Raw genomic sequence first — 17315 nt, 5'->3', positions numbered from 1 at the left:
GTTTCTGATACATTCAACACAAGAGCACAGACATGAGTTTAAAAATCCTCAAAATGGACGTATTATTGGTGACCTGGTTAAAAAAAAACATGCTTCAAATATAACAGCAGTAGTCAATTAGTCTACATACGATATTTCGTCTTCAAGAGCCCTCTGGTACCACACCGTTAAAATAGAGTGGGACTGGTGAATAACTTGTTTGGACTTCTGAATTGCGAACCCTTCAAGGTTTTAAAACACGTTTTATTAGTGATTGTCAGATAGAAAGATAAGACTTACAACATGGCCCTGTCACCCTTAATAGCATTGTTCATCATGATGGTGATGCACCTTATCATTACCGCCATTAAGGTGATGCACCTTATCATCACCACCATAAAGGAGATACACCTTTATTAACCCAGACAAAATGCTATAAGTATGGATCTGTTGCAAAAAATATCAACTTACAGAAATAAGAATCACACAAGCGAGAAACTGGAAATGGTTTATAAAATATTGGAAACTCCGTCAAGACATTAAAATATATTAAGGACTACCCTATAGAAGAAATTACAAGACGCTAGCCGTCCATTCGCTGACAAGTTACTAGTGGCCACAGGGCAAGAACAGTGCTGTCCTTCGTGGAAACTAGTTACTGCGTCAAACAATGAAGATGTACATATTTACAAATATCACTGTGAAGTGAAGAATATCATTGTGCTGCCGGCTTTTCGATGATTCGATTCTGTCTCAGTGCCATCTCTGGGTTTGAGTATTTATACTCTATTTTTTCACACACGTCTATTTCTTCTGTGCCCTTTACTTTATCCCTGCCACTTTAAGTTTCCAACCATTCATGCTATCTTTTGCCTCTATTCATCTTACTATTTTATGCCTTCTTCACACTTCTTCCTCTATGTCTTCCTCTAGAGGTACATGCGTGATTCTTCCCTCATTCTCGCCCTGTTGTTCTCTACCATTCACTGTGTCTCCATTTCTTCCTGGGCCTCCTCCAGTGACCTTTCCCTCATTCTCGCTCTGTTGTTCTCTACCATTCACTGTGTCTCCATTTCTTCCTGGGCCTCCTCCAGTGTGACCTGTGTGCTCCCTTCCTCCCCTCCCTCCGCCTGCTGTGTTTCATCTCCGACTTGGTGCCCTTCTGCGAGTAATGGCTGCATTGGCTGTGAGGAGATAGTTACCGTCGGTTGCTGCTCTCCACTCGCTGTGGTGGACAGCATGCTAGACTGGGCGGCGGCCATCGCGGCAAGGATCTCGGCAGGGACGGTCGTGTTCATGGTCTCCATGTCAATACCCGACACAGGTACGGCCACGTGTGTACCTTGTGACAGCTGCATTATGGCGACCTGACGGCGTGAAAGACATCAAGATGTAACAAGAATAACGACTATTATCTTTTACCAATCAGGCACGTTTCGGCTAGCGCGCGGGAGATTTTTCACGGACAACGAGTCAGTAGCCCAGATTACTCAACGTAACTTCACCGAACGTGGAGAGCAGGTCGCAAAGCAAGGCACATTCAAGAACATCTAAGAATTTAGCCTAACATTAATCCTGCCCGTGGAAATATCTATTGTTTTCGAGGGTATTTCGGTAGAAAGCTTCGTTAGAAAACGAAAGAAGCCGAAGTGATCATGGTATTACACTGACATGACCTCCAAACACAATTCACGCCAAAACGCTAACGTAACAAATGACTCAAAATGCTCCAAGAGTGGAGCTGGAAGGGTGGAAGAGTTTTCGCATGTTGTGTAATACAAATACTAGTGTCCTCCGCAAAGTTACACGTGGGTTTGTAAAGATGATGTGCCAGCCTTTGTACTCACCTGATTTGGATTAATTGAGCCTTGCGCAATGGCGTCAGCTACCATCTGGGCGTGACTGGCATCGCTACCCTGGCTCACATGGTCTGATGTTGTGACCTCGATGATCTGATTAGACACGTGGTTTTGCGAGTAGGTGCTGACCGCTGATTGGACGAGCACTTCAGCTGCGTCACTGGCAGAAATCCCGGCGTTCACTGCTGCCTGGGAGACCGGATCGATCATAATTTGACCAGACGTCTGACCCTTTTGTGTTAAAAAAAAACCACATCAGTCAGTCCCTGATAGAACAATCCTGCCTTGACATCGTTGCGAGTATTGGAGAGGAACAAAAACCTAGCTGACGTTTCCAGCGTTAACCTTTCAGAGCGGCAAAAAATAAACATTACATTGGTGGGAACGCAGCAAAAAGAGTTTTGCATACCTGCATAACTCCCTCGTCGCCCTCATGCCCCGTGGTTTCCACGGCAACCACATGTGCCGTATCCATGCCTCCCTCTGCACCAATCACTGACTCGCTGACGGCGACCAGAGCCTCGGCTAGCTGGACATCAGCCTCGCTTCCAAGGTGACTGACGTTGACAGTGCTTTCTGGCTCAGTCATAGAGGAGCTGTCAATCATCTCAGCGTCGTCCTCCATGAAGCGTTTCTTGCTGGGTGTGCGTGTGCGACCACCAGACTTGGAATGAACCTTGAAAAGCAGCGAAGGGTAGTTAGATGGGGAAAGGGTAGTTAGATGGGCGAAGGGTAGCTAGATGGGTGAAGGGTAGTTAGATGGGGGAAGGTTAGTTAGATGGGGGAAGGGTGGTTAGATGGGCGAAGTGTAGTTAGATGGGGGAAGGGTAGTTAGATGGGGAAAGGGTAGTTAGATGGGGAAAGGGTAGTTAGATGGGTGAAGGGTAGTTAGATGGGGGAAGGTTAGTTAGATGGGGGAAGGGTGGTTAGATGGGCGAAGTGTAGTTAGATGGGGGAAGGGTAGTTAGATGGGGAAAGGGTAGTTAGATGGGGAAAGGGTAGTTAGATGGGGGAAGGGTAGTTAGATGGGGGAAGGGTAGTTAGATGGGGGAAGGGTAGCTAGATGGGGAAAGGGTAGTTAGATGGGGAAAGGGTAGTTAGATAGGGAAAGGGTGGTTAAATGGGGGAAGGGTAGTTAGATGGGGGGAAGGCTAGTTAGATGGGGGAAGGGTAGTTAGATGGGGGAAGGGCAGATAGCCATCCTTTTCGAAAAGTTCCGTTTTCGTCCGTCCACACGGAGTATCGTTTTCAAATTGTTCTGGATATCGTTTTCAAATCGTTCCGTTTTCGGTCATCGTTTTCGCGTTTACGTATGGACGATACGTAACAAAAAGGTTGCTTTTCGAACGAAAACGGATACGTGGGGACGGGGTCTAAGAAACAGGTGATAAGGTACATAGACTCTTGCAACACAAGAATACTTTTATTATAATTCGTGGTCACATATTCCTTTATTACCTTCATGTGGTAGCGCAGACTAGCCTTGCGAGAGAAGTCTTTGTCACATGTGTCGCACTTGAAGGGTTTTTCACCCGTGTGAATGCGCAAGTGATTGTTGAAGTGGCTTCGGTGGTTGAACTCACGTCCACACTCATCACACTTGAATGGACGCTCGCCTGCGAATAGTAAAAATCAAGACATGGTTAACATTGAAAACTGTAAATGATAAACAACAATTCTAATGCATTTACTGTAACTCAAGGCATCATTTTTGTACCAATAAACAGGATCTTAACGGCACCAAGTTATGGACTGTGTCTTAACGTCACCAAGTTACTTACTCTAATGCATTTTAGGAGTGTATGCAGCGGCGTAGGCAGGATTTTAAACAGGAGGGGGCACAAAAGGCCCTTTCAAGGCATTTTCTTACGTACTTTAGATGTCTCATTTCATACATTTGCTGTATTTTTGGGGTATTTTTGCCCTCTGGTACATACCAGGGGCGTAGCCAGGGGTGTGTCCTAATGCATTTTAGGAGTGTACGTACCAGTATGTGTCCTAATGCATTTTAGGAGTGTGCGTACCAGTATGTGTTCTAATGCATTTTAGGAGTGTACATACCAGTATGTGTCCTAATGCATTTTAGGAGTGTACGTACCAGTGTGTGTCCTAATGCATTTTAGGAGTGTAAGTACCAGTATGTGTCCTAATGCATTTTAGGAGTGTACGCATAAGTGTATTCTAATTTATTCTAGAAGTTAACGTACCAGTGTGTGTTCTGATGTGTTCCTTCAGGGTACTGAAGCGTGTGAACATCTTCTCACACTCGCCACACTTGTACGGCTTGTCCTCGCTATGTACTGGTAGATGAACCTTCAGGTCAGTTGAGCGTGCGAATCTTCTACCACACTCCTGGCACTCGTATGGCTTCTCACCTGTCATTCAAAAAGGCAATTAGCAAAAACAACAATGATAAATGACAGTCAAGAAACTGCATTGACATAACAACAACAAAACACTTCAGCCAATAAGAAGCTTAACAGCAAAGACACTGAGACAATACAATCAATGAGAGCATACTGTACAATAACAAATAACTTATCATCACCACAACAACAAAAACAATCATTATCAACAACATCATCATTATCAGCAACAACAACCAAAACAATCATTTTCAAAAGCATACTCATCATTATTATAAACAACAATGCCATCATCACAAACAATGACAAAATGATAATCATCAACAACATGGGTCATTTATTTGCAAAGTTGTCTACCTGTGTGTACAATCGCATGACGCTTGAAGGTAATGGCAGAGATGAACTCCTTGTCACAAATGTCACACTTAAAGGGCTTTACACCAGTATGGCGGCCCATGTGAGCCTGCAGTTCCAGTGCTGTGCGGAAAGTCTTCTCACACTCATCACACTTGAATGGCTTGTCGCCTGTATGGACTGACTGCAATGGGATAAAACAACTGAATCAGCATTAGTCGAACTACCTATAAATCACTTTATAAAGTTGCCTCTCAACATAAACATAAATAATATGATCTCGTACTGATCTGATACAGTTTAAAAAGCTTGAAAACGTTTAACAAATTTGAGGTAAATGGGATGAGGAGACCCCCTGGCACAAAACAATCGCCCAGTGGCAAGTGCCAGCCGAAACGGTGGGCGGAGACTCGCCTGGTGGGACTTTAATCCTGTCTGGATTGCAAAACCCTTGCCGCACACATCACATACATAGGGTTTTTCGCCTGTATGGGTCCGCATGTGATCCCTGAGGCGGGCGGGGCGTGTAAACTGCTTCGGGCAAGAGTCACACTTGTACGGCTTGTCCCCACTGTGAGTGAACTTGTGCTTGACAAGGTCGAACGACTGGATGCATGCAAAATCACACTGGTCACACTTGAATGGCTTCTCCCCTGAAAACATAAGATATGTTTGGTATAGTTATGAAGGCTACATATCAGCACTCTATAGGTGTGTACCCAGGATTGGCTAAAAGAGGGGGGAGTAGTCAAAGGTATGATATGGAGAAAGCATAGTATTTAACAATATTGCAATAAGAAATTACCTACTTTTTTGTGGCCAAACTAACTGAATGCCACAAACAGATATAACAAGACTTGAATTCTCTAACCAGTATTTTAAGGCATTTGTCATTTTCCATTTTCTTGTGTAACAAAGAAGGTTTTATAAAATTTAGGCAGGCAGGCAGGCAGGTTCCCTGATTAACAGATGGCTTATAACTACTCACCGGTGTGAATCCTGTAGTGACGCTTGAGGTCGTCATAGCGAATGAAGGCTTTCTCGCACTGGTCACACTTATGGGGCTTTTCTCCAGTGTGACGGAAGGCATGGCGTGACAGCTCAGCGGCTGTCTTAAATGCCTTGTCACAACCTTCATGTTCACAGATATGCGGCTTGTCTTCTTGGTGCACTCGCCGATGCACTCTAGTCACACAGCAAACAAAGGTCAAATAACACAACAAACATGTCACATACAAAAACAAAGATAATATAACAAATATGTGTCACACAATAACCATGTCACACAAAGGTCATATAACATAGGTGTCACACAAAGAAACAGCTGCTAATAACAGCTGTAGGTGTCACACAACAAAAAAATGTCACACCACAAACAAAGGTCATATAACAAAAGCATTTGTCATGCCACAAACAAGGGTAATATAACACATTTAACACACAACAAGCAAAAACAAAAGATCATATAAAAAAACAGTGGCGAAAAGTATCTTTGAGGGGAAAAAATAACAAATCAAGAAATTTACTCCTTTGATTCTTAAAACAATTCTTACAACTATGCAACCATGCTATATGTTAAAATTATACCCCTTACCGTAGTGAGCCAGGGTTGTTAAATGACTTGCCACATCCCTCCTGGTCACAGACAAAAGGTCTCTCCTCCGAGTGCGACAGCACATGGGAACGCAGGGAACTTGGGTTACTGAAGGCCTTGTCACAATACTCACACTCATAGGGCTTCTCACCTGAAGATTTTAGCAAGTTGATGGTAAGGGATATTAAACGCAAAGTTAAAGGAAAAAGGTGAGTAGATTGAAAAAAAAAGAAACTATTACTATTATTATTATTCGATTTTATTATTATCATCACTACCTGTGTGGATCAGCATGTGTTGCCGCAGGTTACTGGCATAATTGAAAACTTTGCCACAAACTTCACACTTGTGTTGCTTCTCCCCGGAGGCATGTTCCCGCATGTGGCCGTAGTAGGACCAGGAGCGGATGTACGACTTGTGGCAAATGTCACATGTGTACTTGGGTTTGCCATCATCTGAAAAGGACAACAGAGAAATCACATAACATGGAATATATTTGTCAGTACACACTGTGGAATATCTATTACTGTATACAACCCTCTACATGAAGCAGAATATCTATGCACAGAACCCTGTGCAAACTGTGGAATATCTATGTAAAGAACCCTTCACATATAGCAGAATATCTATGCACTGTACAATTTCTATTTTTGCTTCCACAGAATGTAAAAATTACAAATAATAATTTACCATCATCTCCTTCCTCTCCTTCCTCGTGATCCTCGGGAATCTCTGACTCTTCTAGATGCTGCCCCATCTCAGACAAGCCCTCAGCTGCCCCGCCCTGACCCGCTGCCTCACCAGCCGCAGCCGCCGCGATGATGGCCTCAGTGGTGGTAGCCATCATGTTAGTGGTAGTAGCAGAGGACACATCCGTACCGGATGAGCTGACTGCAACCTGCGTAATTGGTACCTGGATGGTCTGACCTCCAGGAAGAGTTATGGTATGGGTGGCACCACCTGACTGACTCGAGGCAATCTGAAAAAGGCAAAGTTCAGTTCATCCCAGGTACACCAATTCCTATTCAGACTTGCACACCAGTGGATCCTTAGGGGGTTCATTAAGTTTGAGAGTAGGAGGTGGAAATTGGTAAGTAGGAGGTTATTTAATTTTATTAGTTCAAATAAAACTAAAATCTACTTTTAAAAATAGGTAGCCACTTAATTGAAAATAGCTGGCGGTTCTGCTGCCCAATGGGGCCTAATTAAGCCCCTGTTAAAGCACAATAAAATTTACATACTTGGAAAGCGCCTAAAGGCATCTGACTCAATGTCGCTTGCAAATTTGACAAGGCGTTTGCATCTGTTGCAGACACTATTGGGATGAACTGGGCATGAGACTGCTGCTGCAAGTACTGGATGTCTCCTGACGCAGACTGGGAGAGCACCTGTACAGCAATCATCTCTGCCTGCATGGTGGAGAGGGTTGCCTGGTCTACGACTTGTGACAGTACAGTTGTTGGAATGGTTGTCACGTCTGTCTGGGTGCTCCCACCTGGTTAAGGGCAGAGAAGTCATTAGGCATGATTAATTCAATAGGTGTGATTTATTCAATATACAGGATTTATTTAATAGACATGATTCATTGAAGGTGTGATTCCTTCAGCTCACCACCAGGGTCACACACAATACTTTCAGACTTGCAATGCAACATATAAATATTTATAAGATACCAACTTTATTTTCTAAACCTTTTTTTAATCCACGGATTCCGCAAAAGAAAACCAGGTGTGTTTGTTCCTTGTATATATAATATAACAGCATTGGGGAGATACCAACTTGTGTTCTAAACTTATTTTTGATCCACTGAAACCATGAAATGCAGATAGTTTTTTAGTGTCACTTACTTTGATCGATGATCATCTCCTGCTGGACAACATGCTGGTCACCAGACTCAATCTCTGCGCCATTTCCTGCCTCTACCACCTCCACATAGACGGCAGGCTGTTCCACTTGGGGATTCTCCATGTTGGCACCTGGCTGAATAGCGACATACAGTGTTTGGGGCTCCTCCTGTGAGGTCTCTGTGCTGTTATCCTCTGTCTGGCTATTCTCCTGATGGCTAGTGGTGTTATCCTCCTGGACGTCCGGTTGTTCAGAGAAATGTTCTGTCTCTTCCTGGACATCTCTGTTTGCCTCAGCAGAGGCTGCTCCACAAATTAGGTAAGAAAAAATACAGAAGATGAGAAATCAAAGAGCAAGTATGAGTTGAACCTTGGTACAATGATCATAGGGAAAGAGTTGTTTTCCTTCCTCATCATAAAATGACAGGATGGAATGCTAGAGTGTTGTTGTAGTTGTAGAATCCTAATGCAAAATTAAATGCAAAAGAGAATAATAAACATGTACAACTCGAACATACCCTATCTACTGCAATAATTATTTACCACTGTAATTTTCTCATATATTTCTAGGTTATTTTTTTAGTATTATAGCACTATAAAAACTGTTTATTATGAACAGTATAAGACTGTTTAAATTAAAAGCAGAAAACAATGAAGGAAAAAAAGTAGCAAGAGGAACTCGAACATGTGACCTTGCAGCCCCCAGTCCAAAGAGCTACCGTAACCACTTACCCACTTGACTTAGGGTGGGTAATAGAAACTATAATTAAACCCGCATTGTCACCAGTTTACTTCCGGAGGTCCGACGGAAACTCCAACCATTTAAATACAAAAGAATCTATTAAAATCAAAGATATTTAACAGGCCATCCGCTCTAAATTATCAATCACATCCTCAAAGAAACTTTTAATAAACTTTTAATAAACACACTGTTTTCAATAATTTGAAATATTTTTCATGTTTTCTGTTAAAAATCATCGGGTATTGTTATGTAATCGACCGGAAGTAAACTGGTGACAATGCGGCTTTAAGGTAATTCCCTTGAATTGCACTGCGCACACCTTCTGCGCATTGTGGCGCGCGCTGTTTGTTCGAATTTTCCAGTATTAAGTGCGCACATGCCACAGTTGTACAATGAAACACAGCAAAAGGCGCACGTTTTTACTTAAAATCGCTTTGACAGCAAGACGAAGTCGGTTACCCCCATTTTTTATTTGCTCAAATAGTTAAATATATACGGAAAAATGATATACTGAAAGAAGAAAAAAAGTTGGGTTGTAGGAGTTTTGTTACTTCTCTTAAAAGCCGTAAAAATACAAAATGGCGCTTTTTACCATATGAATAGTGGCGAAAACAATGTCTTTTAGTGCGATCTCTTAAAATGTGATTTGATTTGAACGTTAGCTACTACGGGTTATTGTTTAGGAGATTGGATTTTGGCAGCTCGACAAACAGAACTTAATTTCCTAAAGACTATAGGCACTTTTTTTGAAAACTAAGAGTTGGGATTTTTCCTTGCGCAATCAGTAAAAACGTGTCAACTCTACGCCCCTCTGTTGTGAAAACGAGGTCGGTACCCCCATTTTTTTATCACATTTTTTTGAAAGCCCTTAACTTTAATATTGTTTATGCCAAATTTTAACAAATTCTGGGTTGTAGAACTATTACCTTAATCACTGCTTGTATTTAACTGTTCAAAAGGCTGAGCATGTTGAATATCAGATACTTTTTCCCCTATAAAGGATAAAATTTCCCCAATTTCCCACCACAATTGATCACATTACTGTTGTACAACATGTATTGAGTTTAACTACAGTATGCAAGCTGTGTCATAAACAAACATGTGAAAAATGTTTAACAAACCCCAAAATCTTTAGATAATTTAGATGTTTTCTTCTTTATCATTGATTCTAAGCAACTTTTTCATAACTATAATAGCCTGAAGTATATCCAAAGGATTATTTTCCCAGCAAATCTCATGGACAAGTGACCACTCTTAGTTTTGTCTGTTGTGATGACATAGAAGCTAATCGCATGTTAGCGCAGCAGCTAAAAAGATTAATGTAAAAAAATCATGGGATCCATAAAAAGCATTTTAACATTTTATATCCATAAGATTGTAATTTAAGATTCTTCATTTCAATGAATTTTTATTTTCAACATTTTTTAAAAGGCAAAAAGTGTTGACTGATTAAACCTCTCAATAAATGTGGAAATATGCCAATTTATCATTTCATAAAAATAAACAGATTGTACATTTGAGCAGGGTTATAACCAAGGGATTTTTATGTATTAAGAAAATGGGAATATTTTCATTACAACATTGTGTGGTGATATATGTGGTAAGTTCTGGATTATGTCTAACATCCTAAACCAGACTAGAAATTGTGTACTGGTATATAAAAAGAAGGAAAAAATCTAATTCTGTATAGTTCGTAGTCACAGTTAGTTAGTCTACTAACAATGCTTTCTGTTAATACATTCTGGCAAAAAAATTAGCAGCATTTATTGACGGACCAAAGACTTTTGTTTTATCAGAGATTTACTTTATAAACAATACAAATTACAAAGTCGAATTAAAAGTTTTCCCAAACATAACATGGTACTATTCTCGTCAGATAAAACTGTATCTATGTAAAAATTCTATTGTAATCGCAGAGAAACAACTCAACTTATATAACGTTATTAGTGTATTCATTAAACAGACTGCCTCTACTTGAAAACCTAAGCGAGAACAAACAACTCTTTGCATAAACCTCGTGGTATTCACAAGGGAAGAAAAGGCTTTCTATAAAACCATGTTAAATGTGATTCCTCTTATGGACAATACTACAAGACTAAAGAATACAGAAACTGAGTAATAAAAATAATAATAATAGATCTTTTTTAACGTTTCGGAGTCTTCCCTTTCTCGCGCTATTTCGACATCAACACCCAAACTCCTTGAAAGACGCCTCAACATGGCGTCTATCCTGGTTTTGAAAGCCTTCCTTACAGTTAAACAATCTACAAAATGAGGAAGGAATTGGATTTTAAGACATATAGCTGCTGTTGCTGTGAAATCGTGAATTATTCTTGTAGTGAAGTGGATTTTTTTTCGCTTGTGAAGGAAGATGATCGTTTGCAAGGTCAGCGGAGACGCACTGAGCTAAATGTTCAACATCGTCCGCTGACCTCGTGCGAGCGGAAAAAAAACCTGCAAAACAGCACAAGTCCACGAAACAACCGGCTAAACTAGACATCTTCTTCACTGCTCAACCCTTCTACCAATTTATTTTCGAGATAACGCCCTGAGGACGACACAAGAGGATTTTGGCGCAATTTCTTGTCTGTTTCGACCGTTGAGAGTTGAGACAAACCGAAGCGAGCGAAGCCATGGAGTTGATTTGGACCAAACACTGAGGTGATCTATGGTCTTTGATAAAGGAAGAAGAGAATATCACGCTTTTCTTCTAATTTTGGTAGCTTTTAGTGTGTAATAGTTGTAAACTGTAGCGATTTTAAATATTGAAGGTAGCCCTACCTTGCTCTGTCTTGTCCGCATTAGACGCCATCTTCTCGCATGAAGCACCCAGAAGCCTTTGCGAGTGTCTAAAAGCGCGCCAATTTGAAAACAAATTTGAATATGTAAAGGTTGGTTCTCACTTGGACGTAAGCGCAAGCGGAACGCACGTAGTTTTCCGATTCTCACTAGAACATAAGCGCAAGAGAACGCAACTGCTTGATTTTCTTGCGCTTGTGTTTGACCGATTCTCACTTGTGTTGCGCTTCCGTTTGCGCTTACGCTTGCGCTTGCGTCCTAGTGAGAACCAACCTTAAAGAATTGAAACCATTTATTCATCAATAAAGAAAGGGAATGAAAGCTGTAATCCAAGAAAGGAAATACGTAAAAACTATTGGCAGACCAATAGGCTGAGACTATTTTTGTTTATGTATTTTTATGGGTATCAGGGGCGGATCTAGCTTTTCGCTAAAGGTGGGTTTGGCTCGGAGACAAAGGAGGGAGGTGGTAATTTTTTTGTTACATATGGCTTTGTGGCAGCCAAAAGGGGGGGGGGGGGGTTAAACCCTCTAAGCCCTACCCCTCAAATCAGCTACTGGGTATTATAAAAATATAAAACCCCAAAAAAGTTCTTGATTACTCGAGCCAAGGCGAGTTCGGGTACCAAAATGGGAAATCTCTTATCGAATGATGGCTCCCTTTTCTATATAATACCTATGACTGCGCAGCTAGCCTACTTGTAGGCTTTGATAGTTTTTTCGGCGCGAAGACCCCGAAAACACGAAGTTCGCATACCACGGCCGCCATCTTGGATAAGGCCGTGGTGGTATGCGAACTTCGTGTTTCCGTGCCGGAAAACTATCAAAGCCTACAATTAGGCTACTGCGCATGCGCAGCCCAAGTCAGCCAGTGATGTTTCTTGTTTCTTCATGTTCAATTATGAAGGACTGTCAAAAATTTGATACGATAGTACGATGGTCCCATCCCCTTCTATATCGCTTATAAATCAGTAAATGGTGAAAGAATATGTTAAAAAAAAAGAAATGACGCAAAGGTACAAATAGATAAGTGATATTTATGCTGAAATGTAAGTGATCTAAAGATGTGCTCAGGCTTGAAAATACTGTGCTTTAATTTCTTGTAAGCTACTATCCTCGAATTTTTTGCGCTTTTGTCCGTTCCATGCTCGTTTTGATTTGTCCGTTTGACGTTCGTTTTTTCCGCTTTTGTCTTTTTGACGCTCGTTTTCGCACTTTTGTCCGTTTGACGTTCATTTTTCCGCTTTGGTCTTTTTGACGATCGTTTTCGCGCTTTTGTCCGTTTGACACTCGTTTTTGAGCTTTTGTCCATTCGACCGTCATTTACGAAGAGGGATAGGCAGGTACCAAAGAAGGCCCCCATTAATCTCAACAACAACAAAATTATTTTTTTAGATTCAATTCTATTCGTTTGTAAGAGAAAAGCTTTTTTTAATGGTAATGTGAATCAGAGTAATGTCACTATGAAGCCTTTGTTAGCTCAGGCTAGCTCTGGCTGGGCAGGGGAAGCCTCGTCTCTTGACCTCTTGCACGAAGCACACTCGCAGTCACAGTTCTCCTGACATCGCCATTTGGTAAAGTAAATGGTCACCGTTACCATAGCTACTGCTGTTATAGTGACCAGTCCTCCCCAGACTAGCGAGTCGAGCCACGTTGTGATTTCGGTGGAATGGGACGAGGAGGTGAGAGCTGTGGTGTTAGGAGTTAGCTCAACTGAAAAAATATGAACAAAACAAGAAAACGAGAACGTCAATAATAACTACTTCCTAACCGAGAGTGAGGTCATAGCGGGAAATACCAAACTGAGGCTTTGGCGTATCGACCGAGGCTTTTCGACAACCCGGCCCTAGTAGCGCACGAGTAATTACATCCCGGGGGGTTCTTCCCATGTCGACCTGATAGGGATGTTCGTCGTATTTTTAGGGGTCTAAATCAGGCCTAAGGTATTTTTAAGGGTATCCGAGAAAAAAATTGGCTATTCTCTTAGAAATGTTTTTAAGGCTTCTGAGGTATTTTTTAGGGGTATCCGAGAAAAAAATATGCTATTCTCTTAAAAATGTTTTTAAGGCTTCTGAGGTATTTTTAGAGGGTATCCGAGAAAAAAATAGGCTATTCTCTTAGAAATGTTTTTAAGGCTTCTGAGGTATTTTTTAGGGGTATCCGAGAAAAAAATAGGCTATTCTCTTAGAAATGTTTTTAAGGCTTCTGAGGTATTTTTAGGGTAGCAATTTTGGTCGTGCAGTTATTTTTAAGCGGTCTTTTTCAAATTTCCCGACGAGCATCCCTATCACTTTTACCCTAAAGAGCCCCCCCCCCCCTCCCCCCGGGAATAACATCCCGTTTACCACCACATCATCCCAGGGTTAAAGATATTGCCTAGAAGGTATTTGCTCAGGCTGTTGATATTATTTTTCTTGTTGGTTGCTGTTGTCATTATTTCTAGTAATATTGTTTTTGTTATTGTTGTCTGTTACCTGGTGAACCTGTAAAGAGCGTCTCTACCCATGGGAGAGTGGAGTGAGTTGAGTGTTCTGAGCCGGAATACTCAAGAGCTGCAAACAGCAAGTGAATAAAAAAAAAGAAAACAAGGCAGAGTGATCTTAACAAAATTCACGATGTCTCATTCCCCTCTCGTCTCTAGTGATCACGTGACTACTTACCTGGTGGTGGAGACCTGTCTGATGGCGACCCCCCGGCGATTAGTAGCGCGGCTACTGGGATATAAAAAAAACATTACCTATCTACTGATGGTGTATTCAGAGGGGGAGGGGGTAAATGCGAATTTTAACATACTTCCATTTTAGTCAATAATGCCTTAGGAACTTGAGACTAGCTCTTAATATGAAAATCTTCATATCTTAAGCTCTCATAATCATTTGAAAGAAGGGCCTGCGGTATAAAAGGCGCGTGCCCATAGGTAAAATAGCTTTAGTTGTCAGTAGACCTCCGAGCTGTGCGGAGCCTCTAACATTAACGCAACTATTATTTTCGGTTTTCTACCTCAAAATGAAAAACCCATAAAAAGACTCCGTATTATCAAAAGATAATAATCATCAGTCCCAAATAACATCAAATTCGACCTAACGATGTCTAAAAATACTAAAAATAGCCGGCAAAATGAATTAGAAGTTGGTAAAACAGAGCCATTTTATTTGTCGGAAAAAAATATCTATCACTTCCGTGCGCGGTTAGTCTGGTAAAATACAGTAATTTCATTTGCAGTTTTCCATCAAAATTACGGAAAAGGACTTCCTCAATGTGCTATAAAATGTAAGGGGAGATTTGATAAAGAATATGACGTGTTTTTGAGCGAATATTTACAACTTTTGAATCAACTAGATCCACAAATAGAGCAACAAAATGTCATACAAGACAATTAATCAACTCATCATCAAGTATGAATTACTTCTTTGCCTTTGTTTTTAATCTCCTTTTCTTCCCATTCAAGCTAGATATCAAATGCACAGGTCTTGGAGAAGTCAATAAAGCGCCATTTGCTTTCCCGGGTGTTTTAGGAAAATCCTCGTTTTACCTTATCAACAACCAGACAACCCTTTTTTTCATCACCATGCGTAGATAAGTTCATATAAAATATCGGATTTTAACAGTTTCTTCCTACAGTTTCTCGATTCAGTGGACTTTGATGGATTTCTAAAAGTTTAGTGAACTTTCAAAACGATTCATTCACGGCAAAACCCAACGAACGACTCTAAAATCGAACTCTGCAATCTCTTTTTTTTCACAATTTTGATCCAAGAGCAGCTATTGTTCAGAGTACTTCATCAAAAGATGAATTCACTTTGATAGGTTTTCGGCTCAAAACAAGCGGAAAGAAAAAAAAGACGAGCTAGAAAGTAAGAGCAAGTCTTCGTTCAGCAATTTGCTATTTCAAATCTCCAACCGCGCAGAAATGTGACTGCAAATACGCCGGCATTTTTTCGCGCGCAAAAATTCAAAATAAATTTATTTAGATTATAGATATTTTTCTTTTTTTTCACCACAGTGTCGGGATGGTTTGTAGGAGGTGTGTAGTGTATACGTTTCTATTATCTCGAAAATTTTCAGTGTTCAATACACATAGGAAAAAAAGTTATATTTGTATCTTATACCTGTCCATCTTTAAACCCACTCTATGATATTGTATCAATGTCAGAGATCCTAATCCTAGGAAGTTTGTAGTTTCAGTATATTTGATTACGAACTTACCATCCCAGGTGTGTCCAGATATAAGTCTTGGTAGATAGAATAAGTCGAGTTCGGGGAAAAAATAGTACTTTGCGATTCCTAGAATTGTACCCAAAACAGAGCTCACAATAAGCCAGATCATGGCTAGTGATCCATTCCGTGCAATCGAAGTTTTGATAACCGTTATGACGAGATCTAACAGCGCGTGCGTTTAGAAGTTCTACGCTCGCTCGCTATGACCAAAAGTCGCGTTCAGAGGCAAACCGCGCGCGGCATTACTGGCGTTTGAATGTAGTCCTTTGAGACACTTCAAGTAAACACTGATTCAAACAAATCGCTGATAAAAATGGCAAAGCTTGATTATGTTGAGCAATTACAAAACTTCTCACCTCGACACCAAAATAGCGAGACAAAATGTTCATCTTAAATTGTTGTTTCAGCGATTAACTTCAAAAACTGTTGTTTCTCGTTACTTCTATCGACTTGCAACTATATAATAAAGAAATAAAACGCGCCCAGGCGCTAAAACGAACGTTCCACAGATAGCAAATTAATGAAAACCGGAAAAGGTATTCTTTCCCGCCATATGTTGCGCGGTGCGCGCGGTAAATCGCATATGGAGGAGTGGAGTTGGGCGCGGTGATTTGGCGCCAAAAAGCTAAACGTCTACCCCAACTAACTTGGGCTTCAATAAAGACAAAAGATTTTTCAAAGGTTTAACGGTTCGGCCTGGAAATGATATTGGTAGGGTGTTATTTTCCCATATATTCTTCAATGTTTCTTAATACTATTTGTTTATGCATAATAAGCTTATCTTGAGTGGCTGTTTCTCCGGTAGATTTGAACCTCGCATGCAGCTAGGATATAATCTCTTATTGGTAACCGCAAGCAACCACAAAAATCAAATGGTTAGCAAGAAGGTGTTATTATTATATGCCGCATTGCTAATCATGTTTGCTAGGATTCAATATGGGAGCGGCGAAAACCAGTAATACGCACAAATTATGTCACACAGCCCGTAAAGAACATGGATACATATTGTATAGTCGATATCTTTATCATTTTATTGTAATCTTAGTATTTTTTATCAGTCTATCTTATTAATAAAAGCTCCATCCATCAACCAGATTTTAGTAAATTTGCGACATACTATAGAACAATACACTTTAATACGATACGTGTCTTAATGATTTCGGTGAATTTTCTAAACATATAATACAGGACTAGCAAAAACATGTTTAATTAGAAAAGAGCAAACCACAGATAAGTTACTTCTTTCTTTCTCAAAAAACAGCATGATTTTTTTTTGAGTGTTTTTCCCAAAGATAAACAAAACAACTAAAAAGAGTATTAACAAATCCTAAATTTCTAAAAGGTTAAAATATGATAAGATATTTAGGTTAATTGTTTCTCTAATATATATTTGTTCGCATCAGTGGCTAAATGAGGGGTAGCCGCTTTAAGGTCTTACTGAGCTAAATGAGCGGTAGCTTTTAAATTTTTTTAATAACGCGAGAAAACGCTACCTAGAAGAACAAATGACCTTCTATCTCTATTTAGATAGAGGAAACATTTATCTATGTATTGATATTTG

At 40.5% G+C, this 17315-nt stretch overlaps 2 protein-coding genes and 1 long non-coding RNA gene across 9 annotated transcripts; 1 reads left to right on the top strand and 2 right to left on the bottom strand.

Annotated features, from left to right (window-relative positions):
• Positions 1-222: 222 nt before the first annotated feature.
• Positions 223-11604, bottom strand: LOC5513972 (zinc finger protein 184). Of its 2 annotated transcripts, none has more exons than XM_032383547.2 (14): positions 11520-11604; positions 8000-8299; positions 7394-7647; positions 6843-7131; positions 6431-6607; positions 6153-6303; positions 5547-5743; positions 4973-5211; positions 4562-4742; positions 4046-4213; positions 3297-3454; positions 2248-2514; positions 1827-2069; positions 223-1346 (listed from the first exon to the last, which is right to left on the bottom strand). In XM_032383547.2, exons 1-14 carry the CDS (start codon positions 11548-11550, stop codon positions 1038-1040), a joined length of 2964 nt encoding a protein of 987 aa, XP_032239438.2. In that variant the 5' UTR covers positions 11551-11604; the 3' UTR covers positions 223-1037. The 2 variants fall into 2 exon arrangements, with proteins under 2 accessions (XP_032239438.2, XP_032239440.2); XM_032383549.2 differs by having other exon boundaries at positions 5030-5211.
• On the top strand, positions 10531-14106 carry LOC125561758. The gene is made up of 2 exons (XR_007307477.1): positions 10531-11399; positions 14028-14106. It is a non-coding gene; the product is annotated as an uncharacterized LOC125561758 (long non-coding RNA).
• Positions 12554-16344, bottom strand: LOC116619103. 6 transcript variants are annotated; one of them, XR_004296518.2, is made up of 5 exons: positions 16111-16344; positions 15743-15820; positions 14197-14250; positions 14011-14088; positions 12554-13249 (listed from the first exon to the last, which is right to left on the bottom strand). XR_004296518.2 is itself a non-coding variant. In XM_048726085.1 (4 exons), the coding sequence occupies exons 1-4, from the start codon at positions 15861-15863 to the stop codon at positions 13017-13019; spliced, it is 486 nt and encodes a 161-aa protein (XP_048582042.1). In that variant the 5' UTR covers positions 15864-16063; the 3' UTR covers positions 12554-13016. The 6 variants fall into 6 exon arrangements, 4 of the variants coding, with proteins under 4 accessions (XP_048582042.1, XP_032239397.2, XP_032239398.2 ...); XR_004296517.2 differs by having other exon boundaries at positions 14197-14247; positions 16111-16339; XM_048726085.1 differs by lacking the exon at positions 16111-16344 and having other exon boundaries at positions 15743-16063.
• Positions 16345-17315: the final 971 nt, after the last annotated feature.

This window comes from Nematostella vectensis, chromosome 4 (assembly GCF_932526225.1).
Source record: "Nematostella vectensis chromosome 4, jaNemVect1.1, whole genome shotgun sequence".
Taxonomy (NCBI): domain Eukaryota; kingdom Metazoa; phylum Cnidaria; class Anthozoa; order Actiniaria; family Edwardsiidae; genus Nematostella; species Nematostella vectensis.
The sequence above is the reverse complement of the archived record's forward strand: the minus strand, read 5'-3'. Positions and strand labels throughout refer to the sequence as shown.

Excerpts from the sequence above, each read along its gene's own strand:
- LOC5513972 (XM_032383547.2), bottom strand. The coding sequence starts at position 11,550 with ATGGCGTCTAATGCGGACAAGACAGAGCAAG. Across the intron at positions 3,455-4,045 it reads ACACATCAGAACACACACTG|GCGAGCGTCCATTCAAGTGT; the intron begins GTACGTTAACTT and ends TACTATTCGCAG. Across the intron at positions 2,515-3,296 it reads GTCTGCGCTACCACATGAAG|GTTCATTCCAAGTCTGGTGG; the intron begins GTAATAAAGGAA and ends CTGCTTTTCAAG.
- LOC116619103 (XM_048726085.1), bottom strand. The coding sequence starts at position 15,863 with ATGATCTGGCTTATTGTGAGCTCTGTTTTGGGTACAATTCTAGGAATC. Across the intron at positions 14,251-15,742 it reads ATCTGGACACACCTGGGATG|TAGCCGCGCTACTAATCGCC; the intron begins GTAAGTTCGTAA and ends TTTATATCCCAG. Across the intron at positions 14,089-14,196 it reads AGACAGGTCTCCACCACCAG|CTCTTGAGTATTCCGGCTCA; the intron begins GTAAGTAGTCAC and ends TGCTGTTTGCAG.